The 19,771-nt window shown below is 46.4% G+C and overlaps 2 protein-coding genes across 2 annotated transcripts in view; both read right to left on the reverse strand.

Moving 5' to 3' along the window:
- LOC139583845 (GTPase IMAP family member 4-like) overlaps positions 1-19,771 on the reverse strand; it is a 796,172-nt gene that overhangs the window by 50,377 nt on the left and 726,024 nt on the right. The gene's annotated exons all lie outside the window — the stretch shown is intronic.
- On the reverse strand, positions 2-18,325 carry LOC139583846 (very-long-chain (3R)-3-hydroxyacyl-CoA dehydratase 1-like). The gene is made up of 7 exons (XM_071415394.1): positions 18,092-18,325; positions 7,035-7,152; positions 6,810-6,828; positions 6,162-6,250; positions 5,737-5,858; positions 1,213-1,391; positions 2-907 (listed from the first exon to the last, which is right to left on the reverse strand). Exons 1-7 carry the CDS (start codon positions 18,208-18,210, stop codon positions 825-827), a joined length of 729 nt encoding a protein of 242 aa, XP_071271495.1. The 5' UTR covers positions 18,211-18,325; the 3' UTR covers positions 2-824.

The raw sequence follows: 19,771 nt of genomic DNA on the forward strand, positions 1-19,771 counted from the left end.
CTCCGAAGAAGCAGCATATTTATTGTCGAGGTATAATACGTCTAATGCAGAACTTTTTCTCTTTTTTGAGCTTCCGTCTAGTCATTGTTGCAACATGCTTACTTATGTATAAAATCACTGTGGTGGAAAACGCTTAAAAAATGTATTTCCAATTTAAAAGAGAAAAAAACCAGCTCAGGGGCCTCCTCCCTCCTTTCATACATATCACCCGTCCCTGGTTCCCTCGAACTCCCTGTATGTTGCACTGATGGGGGGTTCAGTATGTATCTGCTGTGTGGTTGACCCAATGCACAGCAAGCGCCTTCCAATATTGTACTGTTGCAGCTGAGAGCAGGTAATCAGTGCAGTATGCTATCAGGTTGCAGAGGTTTAGGACAGCATGATGTGGCCATGCTGGCTAGTGGATTCAGTGCTCTCTCTCTCTCTCTCTCTCTCTCTGGGGATCTAGCTATCTGCACTGGCACAGTGTTCGAGTTTTGAGATGATGATGATGATTATTCAAACTATAGATTGTACTTATTCCTTTTTCCACATGAATGACTATTCCGCTGACTACTCCTGTTCTTGTAATGATTCTTCTGGTGGACTGATGTCTGTTCGTGATGATTCTGATGAAGGTTATTCCTGTTGGGTAATGATTCGTCTTGTATTTAATCCAGTTGGGTTATTGTGGTGAATGTCATAATCCTGTTTCCGTGACTATTACTTGGTTAATCCCGTGATGTCGGTAGTGGTCTGACTCGCCCGGTCGCTTGCGTTGCAGTGTGGAGAACTTGGGCTCGCTGTTCCAAAACGAACGCCGGGTGCTGGACGGTGAGGCGGCTCTACTCGTCCTTCTCCACTATGATCTCCCCAAGAAGAACCTTTCTCCTCTGACGGAGCATGTGGAAAAAGAGCTGTGGGAACACTAGGAGAGAGACAGAGATTTTACCCACCAATATAAACAATTATCCAGTCCAGATCAATATTTGAACAAAAAGCCTTCAAAGAGTGAAACGCACTTAACCATCAAACACTGGGTCCTACTACTTATCCAAAACAACCCAAACCATCCCCAAAATACCCCAAACAATCCAAATTAACAACAGCTATCACAAACTACTGAACTCCTGAACAATTCTACTTGTCAAAACAAGAGACAACCAACACCCATGAGTAACTAACATCCACCTATAGGCTGAACATACACATGCGCTGTGCGTAGCTGCTTACATGGGATGTAGGAGAGCATAACGATGATGAGGAAGTAGTAGTAGTCGAAGGAGACGTTATACTTGTTGGGGAGCCTCATGGACAACATTCCGGTTTTGCGAACGAACGGCAGAGCAGCGTAAATAGTCAGGAGTTCTCCGGCCACTCCGAGAGGGTACATGATGATAAACATATTGTATCTGACAGGGAGAGGATAGTCATCAATAACACAAACACACAGAGGCATGCACACGCGCACACATACACACACACACTTCAGCTTAAGGGCCGTGCAGCAAAGAACGACAAAAAAACTCAACTTCACACTACGTTGGAATGCATACCCTGCAAAATGAAGGGGGGAAATGTATGCCATCTTGAAAAAGTGTGCTGTTCTGTGAAGGGAGTAGTACACAGCGTTGTACGAGATCATCAGTTTCTTGGCAATTTCTCGCATGGAATAGCCTTCATTTCTCAGAACAAGAATAGACTAACGAGTTTCAGAAGAAAGTTCTTTGTTTCTGGCCATTTTGAGTGTGTCATCGAACCCACAAATGCTGATGCTCCAGATATTCAACTAGTTTGAAGAAGGCCAGTTTTATTGCTTCTTTAAACAGGGCAACAGTTTTCAGCTGTGCTAACATAATTGCAAAAGGGTTTTCTAATGATCAATTAGCCTTTTAAAATGATAAACTTGGATTAGCTAACACAACGTGCCATTGGAACACAGGAGTGATGGTTGCTGATTATAGTCCTCTGTACACCTATGTAGATATTCCATAAAAAATCTGCCGTTTCCAGCTACAATAGTCATTTACAACATTAGCAATGTCTACTTTGTATTTCTGATCAATTTTATGTTATTTTAATGGACAGAAAATTGCTTTTCTTTCAAAAACAAGGACATTTCTAAGTGACCCCAAACGTTTGAACAGTAGTGTATAACAAATCAAATCAAGCTTTATTTATACAGCACATTTCAGACATGGAATGCAACGCAATGTGCTTTACAGGAAAAAACTAATAAAATAATGAAAATAAAAGCTGAAAATGTACTACACAACAAACATAAGATAAAAAAACTAAAGAATGAAACAAACTAAACAACTAAAAAGCACCCTAAGGAAAAGCAAAGCTAAAAAGATGTTTTAACATATCTTTTAAACATGTCCACAGTTTCGGCCCCCCTCAGGTTCTCTGGCAGGCTATTCCAGAGGACGAGGGCATTATAACTAAAGGCTGCCTCTCCATGCCTCTTGGTCCTAGGCTTTGGGGTAGTTAAAAGGCCAGTAACCAGAGGACCTGAGGGACATACTGTGTACATAACTTAAAAGCATCTGACATGTATTGGGGTGCACAATCGTGGATTGATTTAAAAACCAATAGAATAATCTTTCAATTAATTCAAAAACTCACAGGCAGCTAGTGAAGAGACCTTAAACCCGGTGTAATGTGTGCTCTCTGTCTGGTCTTGGTCAGTACCTGTGCTGCAGCATTCTGTATGTTTGGCAGTTGACATATGGCTTTCTTGGGTAGACCAGATAGGAGAGCATTACAGAAGTCAAACCTTGTAATAAAAGCATGGATAAGTCTCTCTGTATCAGCCTGAGAGAGAAACGCCCCACCATGGCAATGTTCCTCAGGTGGTAAAAAGCTATTTTGGTCACATTTCTAATGTGTGATTCGAAGTGGAGTTAAGAATCTAAAATAACACTTAGGTTTTTTACCTGGTGTTTTATCTTTATTGCCTGTGAATTAAAATGTGTGGCTAGATTCACTCTCTGTGCTTTGGCTCCAACAATAAGTACCTCGGTCTTGTCTTGATTTAGCCAGAGGAAGTTGTGAGCCATCCAAGTATTTAAATACTAATACAGTCTACTAATTTATCCAAGGAGCTAAAATCCTCTGATGACATAGAGATGTAAAGTTGTGTATCGTCTGCATAGCAGCTACTGTGCTTTCTGATAACGCTGCCGAGGGGTAACACATATAAGTTGATCAGTACCAGACCCAAAATTGAAACTTGTGGAACGCCACATGTGATATGTATTATCTCTGAGTTATGTTCACCAAGGGTGACAAAAAAACTCTCGACCGGTTAAATAGATCCTAAGAGGCCAACCCAACTCTCCAGTCTGTCCAGAAGGAAATCATGGTCAACAGTGTTGACTGCAGCACTTAAATCTAAGAGTACAAGGACAGAGAGCTGTTTGGCATCTGTGTTGGCTCTAAGATAATTTATCACTCCAACTAAGGCTGTCTCTGTGCTGTGGTGGGCACTAAAACCAGATTGGAAGTTTTCAAAAAATACAGTTGGCACTTAAAAAACAATTTAGCTGTTTGAACACCAACAGGTCTGAATGCCAACCAAATGATCAGCTTAATTAACGATTTTCTAAGTGTTTTAACATTACTGGATTTCTGCACATCATTATTCAAAATGTACAGGGGGCAGTTTCCCGGACAAAGGTTATGCCTAGCCCTGGACTAAAAAGCACTTTCAATGGAGATTCTCCACTGAGCTTGGTTTTCAGTCCAGAACTAGGCTTAATACGTGTCCAGGAAACCGTGCCACAGTGTTAAATATTGGTTAATAAACAACCCAGAAAGGAAGGATTAATATACGGGTAATTACACTACTGCATTTCAAAAGTGAACAAAAATGTATGGGGGATTAAAACGAGTCGGTTATCAAAGGAGAGGGATCTATATATGTGGTGATGTTGGTGCGTAACAATCCCTGATTTACTCAAGAACGTGGTGGCGGCTCGGGGGAGCATCTTGGCGGATGTGAGTGAAATGTTGGGCGAGCATTCCATTCCCAAAACAGATGGTCTTAAAAACAGGAGCAGCTGAACATGAGCCCCTCTTCCCGCCCACTGGGGGACCTGGCTGCGCCCCTCCCCTCCCCTCCCTGCTTAAAGGAACCCTTGAGATCACTCAGAGGGGGACGGGGAATGGGGGTGGACGAGAGCGGAGGAGAAAAGGGGTTACACTGACCGATCAAGACCGGTGAAGCAAACCCGCAAACCCAAGAGATTTGTCCTACATGTAAACAAACATACGGAATGTGCAGTACTGTGGTTACAGGAACAAGATCGGACTTGCTGAAGTCATTGGAAAAACTGGAGTCTCATTGTCACTCACTGTCACCCAAACTCATAGCCAAAAAATGGGGTCGGTCGCTAATCTGATTTCTAGACATTCCGATTTTGAACGGAAAGCAGCAAGCTCTTAGCCATAGGACCCCAGGACTCTAGGTCGGTCAGATTGCTCCCCATGTGTGTAGTAGGCACTCTTCACCAGTGCTCACATTTCATCTGAGGGCCTTCATATTCTCATATTCTCACCAGTGTTCCTGATAGTCCCACGTTATGTCACCGGTCTGCTGACAGCGGTGGTAAATAGAGTGTTGTGTATAATGATGAGCGTTGTGTATAATGACATACACATAAGAAATAGGTCTTTTTACTACAGTACTGCTTAGCTGTTGGACTGGGAGGTAACACCGACACCTAACCCCCTGTCACCGTCAGCTAATGCCATGTGTTACAGTAGTTGTGCATGTCTGTGATTGTGAATTGCAGACCTGGGTTCAAATAGTATTTGAAACCGTTAAAATACTTGTGGCGTTCGCGTAAGCTTGCTTCGCGTGCCAGATAGGTGGGGTTTGCACCTTTGGGACTATTCCATTGGAAGTCAGGGAAGCTTAATCAAGCACAGATAAAGTCTTTGAAATGATTTAAAATAGTATTTGAACCCAGGTCTGGTGCAGTGTGTGAAAGACTCAAAATCAGTGGCGCTATGGTCCACACAAGCAGTGGGTCTGCATCAAAGAGGCGTGAAGGAATGTTGAAAGTAGGAGAGAAAAGATGACACCATCCTTACGTCATCCACATCTGGAAAGACAATAACAGCTTGACTCAGAGCTGAATATGAGGGGAAACCTTATTATCTCAGAGTACGAATGCTGATCTAGGATCACGTCCCCTGTCCATGTATTCTTATTCATTGTTGTTCTTATTCATCACTCCTACTCTGAGATGCTTCATCCATATGGCCCGAGAATAAATCCCAATCCCTGCACTGATGGTGTCGCCACCTTTTCTCCAATCTCTGATCTGTATGCTTATCGATGCCTGATCGCCTAGCATGTAATCCATTGGTTACCCACAACTGTCCTAGCCCATAAATCAAAGTGATAATGCCAGAGTACTAAGTGTTAGCAGTTAGGTCAGCCAACATCCATATTGAACGGGCTAATCAATAAACACAACACACTCATGCTGATCACATGCTGCCTGGCTTTGAGCCAAGAGATACCTTATGCATGGCTATAGGCGAATACTGGGAAGCATACCTGGGGAAACGCCAATCAAACCAAACCGGCATGCACAGAACTGTAACAGCACCGCAAACCCTGGCTCTTGTCCAGGGCGTATACGTGCAGCTTTCTGATGCTGAGAAGGCTCTGCATCAGCAAGCCGCATGTAAACGCACTGAACCAGAGCTACCCAAACCCGGCCCTCCCATCCCCATCTCCACCTGGCCCATTTGATGAAGTACGGCAGGTGGTTGAGCAGATTGAATGTGTAGTATGAATATCTGGTAATCTCTGTCAACGTCCAAACGACCAGGAAGAGGATTACACTTTCTTCGTTCTGGATCTTCCAGAAAGTCAACAAGGATAGGGACAAAACAAGGGCGGAGAAGATAGTTAACAGTTAATGGGGTCCATGTATAGTAGGATATTACTACAGTTGCGCTCCGGGGTGAAGTTACCCCTACGTACAGATCTAGGATCAGCTTCCCGTCCCCCAATCCTAAACTTAATAATTGGTGGGGAAAATGCTAAACTGATCCAAGATCAATGTCTAGGGGCAACTTAACCTCACCCACTCCAAGGCATCTTAATGTAGATGGTAACCTGGGTTACAAAACACCTCTTTGGTGATAAATGTGATAGTCACCTGTTTGATGCTGTTGGTGATGAACCACACCATGAAGATTCGTGAACACACTTGAACCCCGGTCACAATTACAGAGGTCCTCACAATTCCTAGAGGGTCAGAACCGGGGAAATAAACATTGCTGTCAGAGCTAAGAGATACTCACATTATATGTTTGTTTGTTTTTTGTACTTTTACCCATTTTTCACCCCAATTTTGTGATATCCAATTGGTGGTTACAGTCTTGTCCCATCGCTGCAACTCCCCTATGGACTCGGGAGAGGCGAAGGTCGAGAGCCGTGTGTCCTCCGAAACACGACCCTGCCAAGCCGCACTGCTTCTTGACACACTGCTCGCTTAACCCGGAAGCCAGCCGCACCAACGTGTCAGAAGAAACACCGTCCATCTGGCGACTGAGGTCAGCTTGTGGGCGCCCGGTCCGCCACAAGGAGTAGCTAGAGCGTGATGGGACAAGAAAATCCCAGCCGGCCAAACCCTCCCCTAACCCGGACGACGCTGGGCCAATTGTGCGCCGCCTCATGGGTCTCCCAGTCACGGCCGGCTGTGACACAGCCTGGGATCGAACCCGAGTCTGTAGTGACGCCTTAGACCGCTGCGCTACTTGGGAGGCCCTCACATTACATGGTTGTTATTCAAGACAATACGTACCGATTGCACAGTGCCCCACCTGAAAGATGATAACAAATCAGAATGAGTGAATCGCCTCTCCTCACTTCTTCTCTGCATCAAAGCTCTCAGCGTCAAAGTATTTAAAGCACACAGAGGGATCTTACCAGTAATTTCAACATTTGCCTATTTTCCCAACTGTCTTCGTTGAATACTTTGTTTGAATACGGCTGTATAGAGAACTATGCCAATATTCCAGAAACTCACCTCAACTAACGCAACTGTCTGGAAAAACTTGAGTGTCCTTGCTATACTTTTGTACAGACCCTTGTGTGTGCCTTTCTGGATGTAAAAGCGCATCATTGCCATAGCCAAAACCAGCCACCTGGAAAAGAAGATCAAATATTTATAACATCTGAATAAATGTATTTTACATTAGAGTGTGCACGAGAAGGACATAGATTACCGAATAGATACCACTTTGGAGTTACTGTATAAAAGTACACAGTTCAATCACTGTTTCCATAGTTATGCTTTTAGCTTCTTCAGTCTCGTCTTTTTGACTTAGCCTACTTCCTTTACAGGAAAATGTGAAACCATGTGAAATCATTTGCTTTCGGGAACACTTCACACGTGATCATATTTCACATGAAGTGCCACATGGATTTTCACATGTGATCACATAACCTTTTACGTGGATCACATTTTTCACATGTGAATATTATTCACATGTGATTTCACACGTGATGCCCTGCAAACAAAAATTATTAGTTAGGATACACAAACAACCAGGGCTTTTAACATACAGTGTTTTCAATTGACATATTTGACACACCTTGAAATACATGATTAAAATGTGTGTGTTTATTTATACAGTAATTATTATTTCACATTTGAACTAACAACCTCTTGGTTCACGGCATTCTGATCTTCCTGCCACGCCACCATGTCTGTGTCAATGACTGATTTCACCTGTATTCCTACACTTTGGACTTAAGTAAAGTAAATCTCAGCTTTGTTAAAAATACACTCAAGATAAACTATTATATTTATCATATTGAGGAGTAATGGTAATGAACGTGCAGAGGAATACTACAGACTGCGGCGCAACAGAAAGATCCGCCTACCCCAAATTCTGAGGTTATGAGTTCAAATCCCAAGTGGTCATGTCAAATGTGATCATACCGTCATTGATTAAAGATTTTTTACACTGTTTTAGCTGAACAGGTTACCATTTACATTAAAACCCCCATATCATTTCATTCCCTTACAAAAAAACGTGACATCTTAATGAAATATGTTGACATGTATTAAATGTAGAGTTCCACATGTGAACACCACCTTTTCACAGAGAACTAAGTGAAGAATAACATGTTTTCACCTCACATGTGAATTACAGATTCACATGTAAGTCTGGGCGATATGGACAAAATATCCTATCATAGTACTTTAATTAGACGGTATGACGGTAATTTTATGATTTTGAATAATATAAGTAAAACATTTGCTTTATGAGTAGTGCGTGACCCTAGGGCGGCAACATATACATTTTATGTGATTTCAATGGGTCTTTCTCCATTCCGATTGTTTTATACTGTTCAATTCAACTTGAAACTCTAAATCTAAACATATGGAATTGCGTTAATATGTAAAAAAAAAAGGTTGACATTTATTTCACGAGATCGTGTTTTCACATGCTCAAATTTGTCGTTTATTTTTCCTGTAAGGCTTTTACAGTACTATCGTAAGCAAAAGCAGAATGGACGCCAACTAAACTTGTATGCCTCCTCATCACCCACGATAAGTCCCAAATGGCTCCCTATTCCACACATAGTGCACTACTTTTGACCAGGGCTCTAGTCAAAAGTAGTGTACTATGTAGGGAAAAGGGTGCTATTTGGAACACACTGACAGTATCAGTTGGTGAAACAGGGAGCACCAAGTTCTTTCTACTGAGGAGATAATTGTCTCTAGCCTGGTACTGCACACACTAATCTGGCTATACATCAGTCACTACAGCACAGCTATATGCCAGACAGAATGTAAACACAGAATTCTGGGAAAAGCTGTTCAGCTTGTCATCTCTCTGAACTAGCAGCAACCCTGCTACTGCCAAAACTACATTCAGGAGGAACTGAAGATACCATTTTTTTTTTTTTTATCAAGCAAATCCCTGAACCATTACGTGCAGACACCATTTGTAGAGCACTATACTAATACAATACAATCTTTATTGGTCCATTACACACAGGATACAACAAAAATATGTACGTTTTTGCTATCACAGTAATATGCCTAATTGGGCCTTGTGACCTTTATATGTTTGAATTAAAATCAATACTACATGTTTTACTATTTAATTGCAGATCCATTTTGAGGACCATTTAAAGCTAATTCTCTGTGGCTTTAGTCAAGGGTAAAGATCAGGTTAAACAACAGAAAGGTGTGAGAGTTCTTGTACAGAACTTACACAGAAGATCGGGGGCCGTATGGATCAAGAGTCTCAGAGTAGGAGTGCTGATCTAGGATCAGGTCCTCCCTGGCCATGTAATCTTATTCAATGTGATCTAAAAGGCAAAACTGAACCTAAATTGGCACTCCTTTACTCTGAGACGCTTGATAAATACCGCCCCTGTTTTTCACCATTTGCTTTTTAAACTACGCATGACCTGGGGGAAATGGTCTGTGTTGTCTTTACATTCACACGTCTACTAGGTCAGCAGTGTTACGGATCTCTGTGAAGGTGTGTCTGTGAAGGTGTCTTTGTGGGTGTTGGCATTCAGCTGTTCTCTTTTCCTCTAAAATGTGTAACTTTACAAAAATGTTTGTCATAGGATCACAAATACGTACAGTATTAGTAATGAGGCAGGCCAAAGTTGCATAGTTTCCTCAACCATATTCCACTAAATTGAGATAACTATTATTTTACAGACATTTTAAAACCCCCATTAGATCACACTTGGTCCCTTGATTCAGTATTCATGGATAAATGGGATCATAGCAGGAATAGTCCCTGGACATTACTGTCACGACTTCAACCGAGGCAGGCTCTCCTTCCCGGTTGGGTGGCGCTCGGCGGTCGTCGTCACCGGCCTACTAGCTGCCACTGACTCTTTTTCCTCCCCCTCCTTATGTGTTTATTTGTATCACCTGGTTTGGGGTAATTGGCAATTAGTGTGGCTTTATTAGCCAGCCAGATTGTATGCTTCTTTGTGCGGGATTGTTCGTCTGTTGCTGTGGATTTCGGGAGTGGGTTTTGTATTGTGTACTGGGTTTGTCTCCCGTGTTAGCAGACAGGTGTTTATGACACCCAGTAAGTCCGTGTTGGACATTTTGGTTTGCCGGTTAGGCATTAAATATCACCGCATTGAAGCTCTGCTGTTCCTGCGTCTGATTTCACACCCCACCGACACCCAGGTCGTTACAGAATCCCGCACCAATTTAAATGGAGTCAGCAGGAGCAGCAGCCAACCCTCTCCCATCGATGGAGGAACGGGTTCTCCACCACACAACTGTCCTCCATCGGATCGGATCCGCCATGGACCAAATGATGGAGAGAATGGAGCGATGGGAGAGGAGTGGGCTCCTCTCTCCACCTTCGGCTCCCCCCCACCAGGACTCTTCATCCCCCGGCTCCAGCGCGCTCCGTCTTACGCTCCCGAGGGATTATGATGGAGCAGCGGCAGGTTGTCAGGGGTTCTTACTCCAACTGGAGCTATACCTGGCCACTGTTCGCCCCACTCCCTCGGGAGCGGAGAGGGTGAGTGTCCTCGTCTCCTGCCTGACGGGTCGTGCTCTGGAGTGGGCCAACGCAGTCTGGAATGGCCCGGACTCCGCGAAGGAGCACTACCCGGAGTTTACCCGTCGTTTTCGTGCTGTGTTTGACCACCCCACAGACGGCCGAGCGGCGGGTGAGAGACTATTTCATCTCAGGCAGGAGAAGAGGAGCGCACAGGATTTCGCGCTGGAGTTCCGGACCTTGGCCGCGGGATCAGGGTGGAACGACAGGGCCCTTATTGACCACTACCGGTGTAGTCTCCGGGAGGACGTCCGCAGGGAGCTAGCGTGTCGGGACATCGCGCTTTCTCTAGATGAACTTATTGACATGTCCATCCGACTGGATACTCTGCTGGCTGCCCGCGGGCGTTCGGAGAGGGTCCTGTGCGTTCCACCACCCAGCGCCCCGGCTCCCATCCCGATGGAGTTGGGAGGGGCCGCGCCTAGGGGTACCGGAGGAGGAGGCCCCCCCTGCACCAACTGTGGTCGGAGAGGACACACGTTCGACCGGTGCTGGGGGGGTCTGTCTGGGAGTCGAGATGTCAGGCGGAACGCTTCTCGATCACCCCAGGTGAGTCAGCACCAAACTCACCCAGAACCCCCTGTTGGTCACATGTTTGTCTCAATTTTTTTCCTTTATTTTTTCCCCTCTTCCCAGCATAGGGCACTAGTCGATTCAGGTGCAGCTGGGAACTTTATGGATTGCGGACTCGCCCGTAAGTTGGGCGTTCCGCTTGTGCCGATAGATTCTCCCTTTCCCGTTCACTCCCTAGATAGCCGGCCATTAGGGTCAGGGGTGGTCAGGGAGGTCACAGTTCCCCTGGACATGGTAACGCAGGGGAATCATAGGGAACGTATCAGTCTCTTTATTATTGATTCGCCTGCGTTTCCAGTGGTGCTGGGTGTTCCCTGGTTGGCCCGGCACAATCCCAATATTTCGTGGAGACAGGGGGTTCTCCAGGGGTGGTCAGAGGAGTGTTCTGGAAGGTGTCTGGGAGTTTCCATTGGTGCCACGTCGGTGGAGAGTCCAGACCAGGGTTCCACGGTGCGCATTCCCCCCGAGTATGCCGATTTGGCAATCGCTTTCTGTAAAAAGAAAGCGACGAAATTACCACCACATCGACCGGGTAGGGATTGTGCGATAGATCTCCAGGTTAACGCTGCGCTTCCTAAGAGTCACGTGTACTCTTTGTCCCAAGAGGAGACGTTGGCGATGGAGACATATGTCGCGGAGTCTCTGGGACAGGGGTACATTCGGCCCTCCATCTCACCCGTCTCCTCGAGTTTCTTTTTTGTGAAGAAAAAGGAGGGAGGTTTGCGTCCGTGTATTGATTATAGAGGTCTAAATGCTATCACAGTGGGGTTTAGTTACCCACTACCTCTCATCGCTTCGGCGGTGGAATCATTTCACGGAGCGCAGTTCTTTACAAAACTGGACCTCAGGAGCGCGTACAGTCTGGTGCGTATTCGGAAAGGAGACGAGTGGAAAACCGCATTTAGTACCACATCGGGCCACTATGAGTACTGCGTCATGCCGTATGGGTTAAAGAATGCTCCAGCCGTTTTCCAATCCTTTGTAGACGACATTCTCAGGGACCTGCACGTGCAGGGGGTAGTTGTGTATATCGATGACATTCTGATCTACTCAACTACTCACGCCGCGCATGTATCTCTGGTGCGCAAAGTGCTTGGCAGACTGCTGGAGCATGACCTATACGTCAAGGCTGAGAAGTGTGTGTTCTCCAAACAAGCCGTCTCCTTCCTGGGTTATCGCATTTCCACCTCGGGGGTGGTGGTGGAGAGTGACCGCATAAAGGCCGTGCGTAATTGGCCGACTCCAACCACGGTGAAGGAGGTGCAGCGGTTTTTGGGTTTTGCCAACTACTACCGGAGATTTATCCGGGGTTTTGGCCAGGTGGCGGCTCCCATTACCTCACTGCTAAAGGGGGGCCCGGTGCGGTTGCGGTGGTCGGCGGCGGCGGACGGAGCTTTCAACAGGTTGAAGGCTCTGTTCACGGATGCTCCCGTGTTGGCGCATCCGGATCCCTCTTTGGCATTCATAGTGGAGGTGGACGCGTCCGAGGCTGGGGTGGGTGCCGTGCTATCACAGCGCTCGGGTACGCCACCAAAACTCCGCCCCTGCGCTTTCTTCTCTAGTAAGCTCAGTGCAGCGGAGCGTAACTATGATGTGGGGGATCGGGAGTTGTTAGCGGTGGTCAGGGCTCTGAAGGTGTGGAGACACTGGCTTGAGGGGGCTAAGCACCCCTTTCTCATCTGGACCGACCACCAGAATCTGGAGTATATTCGGGCAGCTCGGAGACTGAACCCGCGTCAGGCAAGGTGGGCCATGTTTTTCACCCGGTTTCGGTACACGTTGTCCTATAGACCAGGCTCCCAAAACGTAAAGGCTGACGCATTGTCCCGCCTTTACGACACGGAGGATAGGACCACCGAACCCACTCCCATCATCCCCGCCTCGAGGCTGATAGCGCCAGTGGTATGGGAGGTGGACTCGGACATCGAGCGGGCGCTACGGGCGGAACCCGCGCCTCCTCAGTGTCCGGCGGGCCGTAAGTACGTACCGCTTGGTGTTCGGGACCGACTGATTCGGTGGGCTCATGTCCTACCCTCCTCGGGTCACCCTGGGGTGACGAGGACAGTGGGGAGCCTTCGGGGGAGGTATTGGTGGCCTACCTTAGCTCGGGACGTTAGGGTTTATGTCTCCTCCTGTTCGGTATGCGCTCAGAGTAAGGCTCCTAGGCACCTTCCTAGAGGGAAGTTGCAACCCCTCCCCGTTCCACAACGACCATGGTCTCATCTGTCCGTAGACTTCCTGACCGATCTCCCCCCTTCTCAGGGAAACACTACGGTTCTGGTCATTGTGGATCGGTTTTCTAAGTCCTGCCGTCTCCTCCCGTTGCCCGGTATCCCTACTGCCCTACAGACTGCGGAGGCCTTATTCACTCACGTCTTCCGGCACTACGGGGTGCCGGAGGACATCGTTTCTGATCGGGGCCCCCAATTCACGTCCCGAGTATGGAGGGCGTTCATGGAGCGTCTGGGGGTCACGGTCAGCTTGACTTCCGGTTTTCACCCCGAGAGTAATGGGCAGGTGGAAAGAGTGAACCAGGAGGTGGGTAGGTTTCTGCGGTCGTATTGCCAGGACCGGCCAGGGGAGTGGGCGAGATACATTCCCTGGGCCGAGATGGCCCAGAACTCCCTACGCCACTCCTCTACTAATGTGTCCCCCTTTCAGTGTGTGTTGGGGTACCAGCCGGTCCTGGCACCATGGCATCCGAGCCAGACCGAGGCTCCTGCGGTGGAGGAGTGGGTACAGCGCTCCAAAGAGACCTGGAGGGCCGTCCAGGAGTCCCTCCAACAAGCTACTACTAGGCAGAAGAGGAGCGCTGACCGCCACCGCAGTGAGGCCCCCGTGTTTGTACCGGGGGAAAGGGTCTGGCTCTCGACCCGAAACCTACCCCTCCGCTTGCCCTGCCGGAAGCTGAGGCCGCAGTGTGTAGGGCCCTTCAAAGTCCTGAGGAGAATAAACGAGGTGTGTTATCGATTAAAACTCCCTTCCTATTATCGTATTAACCCCTCGTTTCATGTGTCTCTCCTCAGGCCGGTGGTAGCTGGTCCCCTGCAGGACGGTGAGGTGCCGGAGGTCCCTCCCCCCCCTCTAGACATCGAGGGGTCCCCGGCGTATACGATACGGGCCATTCTGAACTCAAGACGCCGGGTGAGGGGCCTGCAGTACCTCGTGGACTGGGAGGGGTACGGTCCGGAGGAGAGGTGCTGGGTACCGGTGGAGGACATTTTGGATCCATCTATGTTAAGGGATTTCCATCGCCTCCATCCGGATCGCCCTGCGCCTCGTCCTCCGGGTCGACCTCGAGGCCGGTGTCGGCGCGCTGCGGGAGCCACGCGTCAGAGGGGGGTTACTGTCACGACTTCAACCGAGGCAGGCTCTCCTTCCCGGTTGGGTGGCGCTCGGCGGTCGTCGTCACCGGCCTACTAGCTGCCACTGACTCTTTTTCCTCCCCCTCCTTATGTGTTTATTTGTATCACCTGGTTTGGGGTAATTGGCAATTAGTGTGGCTTTATTAGCCAGCCAGATTGTATGCTTCTTTGTGCGGGATTGTTCGTCTGTTGCTGTGGATTTCGGGAGTGGGTTTTGTATTGTGTACTGGGTTTGTCTCCCGTGTTAGCAGACAGGTGTTTATGACACCCAGTAAGTCCGTGTTGGACATTTTGGTTTGCCGGTTAGGCATTAAATATCACCGCATTGAAGCTCTGCTGTTCCTGCGTCTGATTTCACACCCCACCGACACCCAGGTCGTTACAATTACACCGACATCCTCTAAGTGCCCGTGAGATACAGTACCAGTCAAAAGTTTGGACACATCTACTCATTCTAGGGTTTCTCTTTCTTTTTTCTATTTTCTACATTTTAGAATAATAGTGAAGACATCAAAACTGTGAAATCACACACCCTGGAATCATGTAGGAACCCAAAAAATGTTAAACAAATCAAAATGTATTTTATATTTGAGATTCTTCAAAGTAGACACCCTTTGTCTTGATGACAGCTTTGAACACTCTTGGCATTCTCTCAACCAGCTTCATGAGGTAGTCACCTGGAAAGCATTTAAATGAACAGGTGTGCCTTGTTAAAAGTTCATTTCTGGAATTTATTTTCTTCTTAATGCGTTTGAGCCAATCAGTTGTGTTGTGACAAGGTAGGGGTGGTATACAGAAGATGGCACTATTTGGTAAAAGACCAAGTTCATATTATGGCAAGAACAGCTCAAATAAGCAAAAAGAAAAAAACAGTCCATAATTTCTTTAAGACATGAAGGTCAGTCAATAAGGAACATTTCCAGAACTTTGAAAGTTTCTTCAATTGCAGTCGCAAAAACCATCAAGCGCTATGATGAAACTGGCATGAGGACTGCCACAGGAAAGGAAGACCCAGAGATACCTCTGCTGCAGAGGATAAGTTCATTAGAGTTACCAGCCTCAGAAATTGCGGCCCAAATAAATGCTTCAGAGTTCAAGTAACACACACATCTCAACATCAACTGTTCAGAGGAGACTGTGTGAATCAGGCCTTCATGGTCAAATTGCTGCAAAGAAACCACTACTAAAGGACACCAATAAGAAGAAGAGAATTGCTTGGGCAAAGAAACACGAGCAATGGACATTAGACCGGTGGAAATTTGTCCTTTCGTCTGATGAGTCCAAATTTTTTGGTTTTGACTGCCATGTCTTTGTGAGCCGCAAAGTAGGTGAACGGATGATCTCCCCATGTGTGGTTCCCACCGTGAAGCATGGAGTAGAAGGTGTGATGGTGTGGTGGTGCTTTGCTGATGACAGTCGTGATTTATTTAAAATCCAAGGCACACTTCACCAGCATGGCTACCAGAGCATTCTGCAGCAATACGCTATCCCATCTGGTTTGCGCTTAGTGAGACAATAATTTGTTTTTCAACAGGACAATGACACAAAACACACCTCCAGGCTGTGTAAGGGCTATTTGACCAAGGAGAGTGATGGAGTGCTGCATTAGATGACCTGGCCTCCACAATCACCCGACCTCAACCCAATTGAGATGGTTTGGGATGAGTTGGACCGCAGAGTCAAGGAAAAGCAGCCAATAAGTGCTCAGCATTTGTGGGAACTCCTTCAACACTTGGAAAAGCATTCCTCATGAAGCTGGTTGAGAGAATGCCAAGAGTGTGCAAAGCTGTCATCGAGGCAAAGGGTGGCTACTTTGAAGAATATAAAATATAAAATATATTTTGATTTGTTTAACACTTTTTGGGTTACTACATGATTCCGTTTGTGTTATTTCATAGTTTGGATGTCTTCACTATTATTCTACAATGTAGATAAATAAACAACAAAGAAAAACCCTTGAATGAGTAGGTGAGTCCAAACTTTTGACTGGTACTGTATGTTACTTGTAAATCACAGTTTATGTGACATTTTATAGTGTACCTTGAGGTTCACTCAAACCTTGTCAGGGATAGGTGAGAGATACACTACTGCTACAGTCTGTTATACAGGAACGGTACTGTTAAACCAGGTTGACCTGGTACTGTTGTAGCTACCGTTGTAGCCTAGTGGCTACCATTATAGCCTAGTGGTAGCCTAGTGGCTACCGTTCACCGTTTGACCTCAGGTGGTTGGTCGGTCAGGTGCACAAGCTGTGGACAAGTGTTTGCCTATATTGCAAATGTTTGCCTAACTCTTATTTGATTACATGGAAAACTCTACATTATCTGCTTCCAACCACAAGCCGCTTTAAAAAGAAACAGCGGTTTACCAGGGCAGAGGTGCATTACTTGGGAGTCTATTCCTATTTTATTGTAAATATATTTTCTCTCAGTCTCAGCACAATAATTCATTTGGGTTTGTTTGACACTAATTACATTAACTGGGTTTAGCACTTGCAAAACGGTTCAGTTACTAACAGTTACTATCATATAAGGATTGTTGAATAATGTGGGTGTAGGTTGGTGCTATCATATGGAGAGAAGGGACAAAAAAAAAGAACAGTTTGAATGCAATAGTCAATATTTTAACAGCTCTTGAATGTTTGAATCAAAAGTCTGGTAGCTGTTTACTCTGTATGAGGGAGATCAGGTACAGGGGCTTATAACCAACCACCTCTTGGTCATTGTGAACAAAAGTCTAGACAACTGAACTTAGTTTTCCTTCATGTAATTCCAAAATACCCATTATGTGTAGAACAGACAATAAACTACATTGAGTGGAAGTGGAGATCACTGAGTGGAAGTGGATCCAATATATCCTTAAAATGCGCATTTTAATTTAAATGCGCAATTTAATTTAAGACACCATTATTGAAAACTTGGCAACCAATAAAGTTCGTTTAGTGAGTTCACTAAAATAACTAAGAACACTTGAGTAATTTTTAAATGCGCAATTTAATTTAAGACACCATCAACAGATTAATACATTATTGAAAACTTGGCAACCAATAAAGTTCGTTTAGTGAGTTCACTAAAATAACTAAGAACACTTGAGTAAAATAATTGCGATGTCGCGCCCGCGCGGTTTAAAACGCATAAAATTGCAGTTATAAAAATATGCCAATTGCGCATTTCATTCTCCGAGATCGGAGCTCCAGTGTCAGCGCTCCGGCTATACTTATCACTGCAACACTGCAAGGTAAGGCTGGGTATGACGCTGACATCGTGTAATCGACCGTATTTGGGCAGACTGAACTCCCGCCTGGTGCCGCACTTCCACCGCCGTTATTTAAAATTTAAAAAAAGATAGTCATATTGATTATTTGAGAATTGTCTTCTTGGAAACCTTTCATTTCAAGTCCCTTACTTTTATTTTGCTGACTGCAACTGAATGAGACACTTGCAGTGTCAGAGACACCACGGACCTATAAACAGCAACACACGCTTGCTCACAGCAACACACGCTTGCTCACAGCGCTCTGGTGCATAGCGAAGTTTTCAGGGAGTGGCTACTTTACAATCAGCTATAGGGTAGAATTATCCACATACCCGGCCGTCATGGCGATGTTGTAAAATGTAAGCCATGCGACAGCGATTGCACTTTTCGTTCTCTTCTTGTTGTTGTTATCCTTCTCCTCAACCGAGCCGTCCTCCTCCATGGACGCCATGGTACCGGGGACAGAGTGGGAAAGTCAGAAACGGTGCACGAGCGCAGCTGACAGCTGGGACTGGGAGCAGCAGGGTCATCCGTCAATGTACCCACGGCACCCCTCTCGCGGGACTATTGCTGCAACAAGTGCGTGGTGGCATGTCCCTAAGAAAAGTCCCGCTGTCAATGAGTCATTCAATCAAGCATTTGCCCCGGTAGTGGCACTGCCTTCATTAGATCAATTTAATGTAACTGTAACGGTTCATGAATTCTTGACTATAATCATTTCACTTGGATATTAGGGTAATAATAGTTCTACAAGTAGTTTCGTACCCTGATGAACAATGGCGGTCTACATTGATAACCATACATATGATGTCATCCTAATCCTCTATGCCTTTAATATTCGGGTGCTCTAAACTATAAATACTCACCATTTAAATAGCTCCAGCTTATTTTAAGTGTGCATAAATACGAAATAGATAGCCAACTTGGGCATTCAACATCTTTAAGGCCTCAACGTCACTAACCAGTGCTTGACTTGGGCAGGAAAAATCCGTACTGGCGCCTAAAATGTTCTACTGCTTGAGCTCCTGTTCCTCTTATAGAATATTAGCTCAAAAGTATTGTGGAGCTCCTGAACCTAAATATAAACAGTACCGACACCTATTTCAGTCCAAGTCACTAACCCAAATGGTCTCCACTTGATGTTTAATTGTATTTCAGAGCTCTTTCCAATTCCTTTGATCTCTTTCAGATTTACAGTAGGGTACTGCCCTCTGCCTGCAGGGGCTGGAAGGAGTTGCATTCAAAACCGCAAAGCTTTGACTATCCTGTTTTGAAAGGTGTTTGGACTGGGTTAAAGGGGTGGTATTGTCCCAAGTTAAAGGGGCAGTGTTGACCAGGGTTAAAGGGTCAGGGTTAGACTGGGTTAAAAGAACAACGTAGTTCTGGGTTAGTGGGATAGTGTTGGACTTTCTTAAAGGGGCAGTGTTGTAAGGTTAGTTAGGGGGTTGGTAGTTAGCGGGGTGGTGGTGGGCTAGACTAGGTGGGCAGTGTTGGCCTGGGTTGGGGTGGCAGTGTTGTGCTGGCCTGGGTTAGGGGGTAGTGTTGGTCTGGGTAAGGGGGCAGTGTTGTGCTGGGCTGGGTTAGGGGGTAGTGTTGGGCTGGGTAAGGGGGCAGTGTGTGGCTGGGTAAGGGGGCAGGGCTGGGCTGGGTAAGGGGGCAGTGTTGGGCTGGATAAGGGGGCAGTGTTGGGCTGGGTAAGGGGGCAGTGTTGTGTTGGCTAAGGGGGCAGTGTTGGGCTGGGTAAGGGGGCAGTGTTGGGCTGGGTAAGGGGGCAGTGTTGTGTTGGTCTGGGTAAGGGGGCAGTGTTGGGCTGGGTAAGGGGGCAGTGTTGGGCTGGGTAAGGGGGCAGTGTTGGGCTGGGTAAAGGGGCAGTGTTGAGCTGGGTAAGGTGGCAGTGTTGTGTTGGGTAAGGGGGCAGTGTTGGGCTGGGTAAGGGGGCAGTGTTGGGCTGGGTAAGGGGGCAGTGTTGGGCTGGTTAAGGGGGCAGTGTTGTGTTGGCTAAGGGGGCAGTG

The sequence above is a fragment of the Salvelinus alpinus genome, chromosome 8 (genome assembly GCF_045679555.1).
Source record: "Salvelinus alpinus chromosome 8, SLU_Salpinus.1, whole genome shotgun sequence".
Lineage (NCBI taxonomy): Eukaryota > Metazoa > Chordata > Actinopteri > Salmoniformes > Salmonidae > Salvelinus > Salvelinus alpinus.

Bases quoted from the DNA above. Each gene is read 5' to 3' on its own strand.
- LOC139583846 (XM_071415394.1), bottom strand. From the start codon at position 18,210: ATGGCGTCCATGGAGGAGGACGGCTCGGTTGAGGAGAAGGATAACAAC. The intron at 1,392-5,736 runs GTGGAGATGGGG...TCTCCCTGTCAG, and splicing joins TACTTCATCAAATGGGCCAG to ATACAATATGTTTATCATCA. The intron at 908-1,212 runs GTAAGCAGCTAC...TCTCTCTCCTAG, and splicing joins TATGCTCTCCTACATCCCAT to TGTTCCCACAGCTCTTTTTC.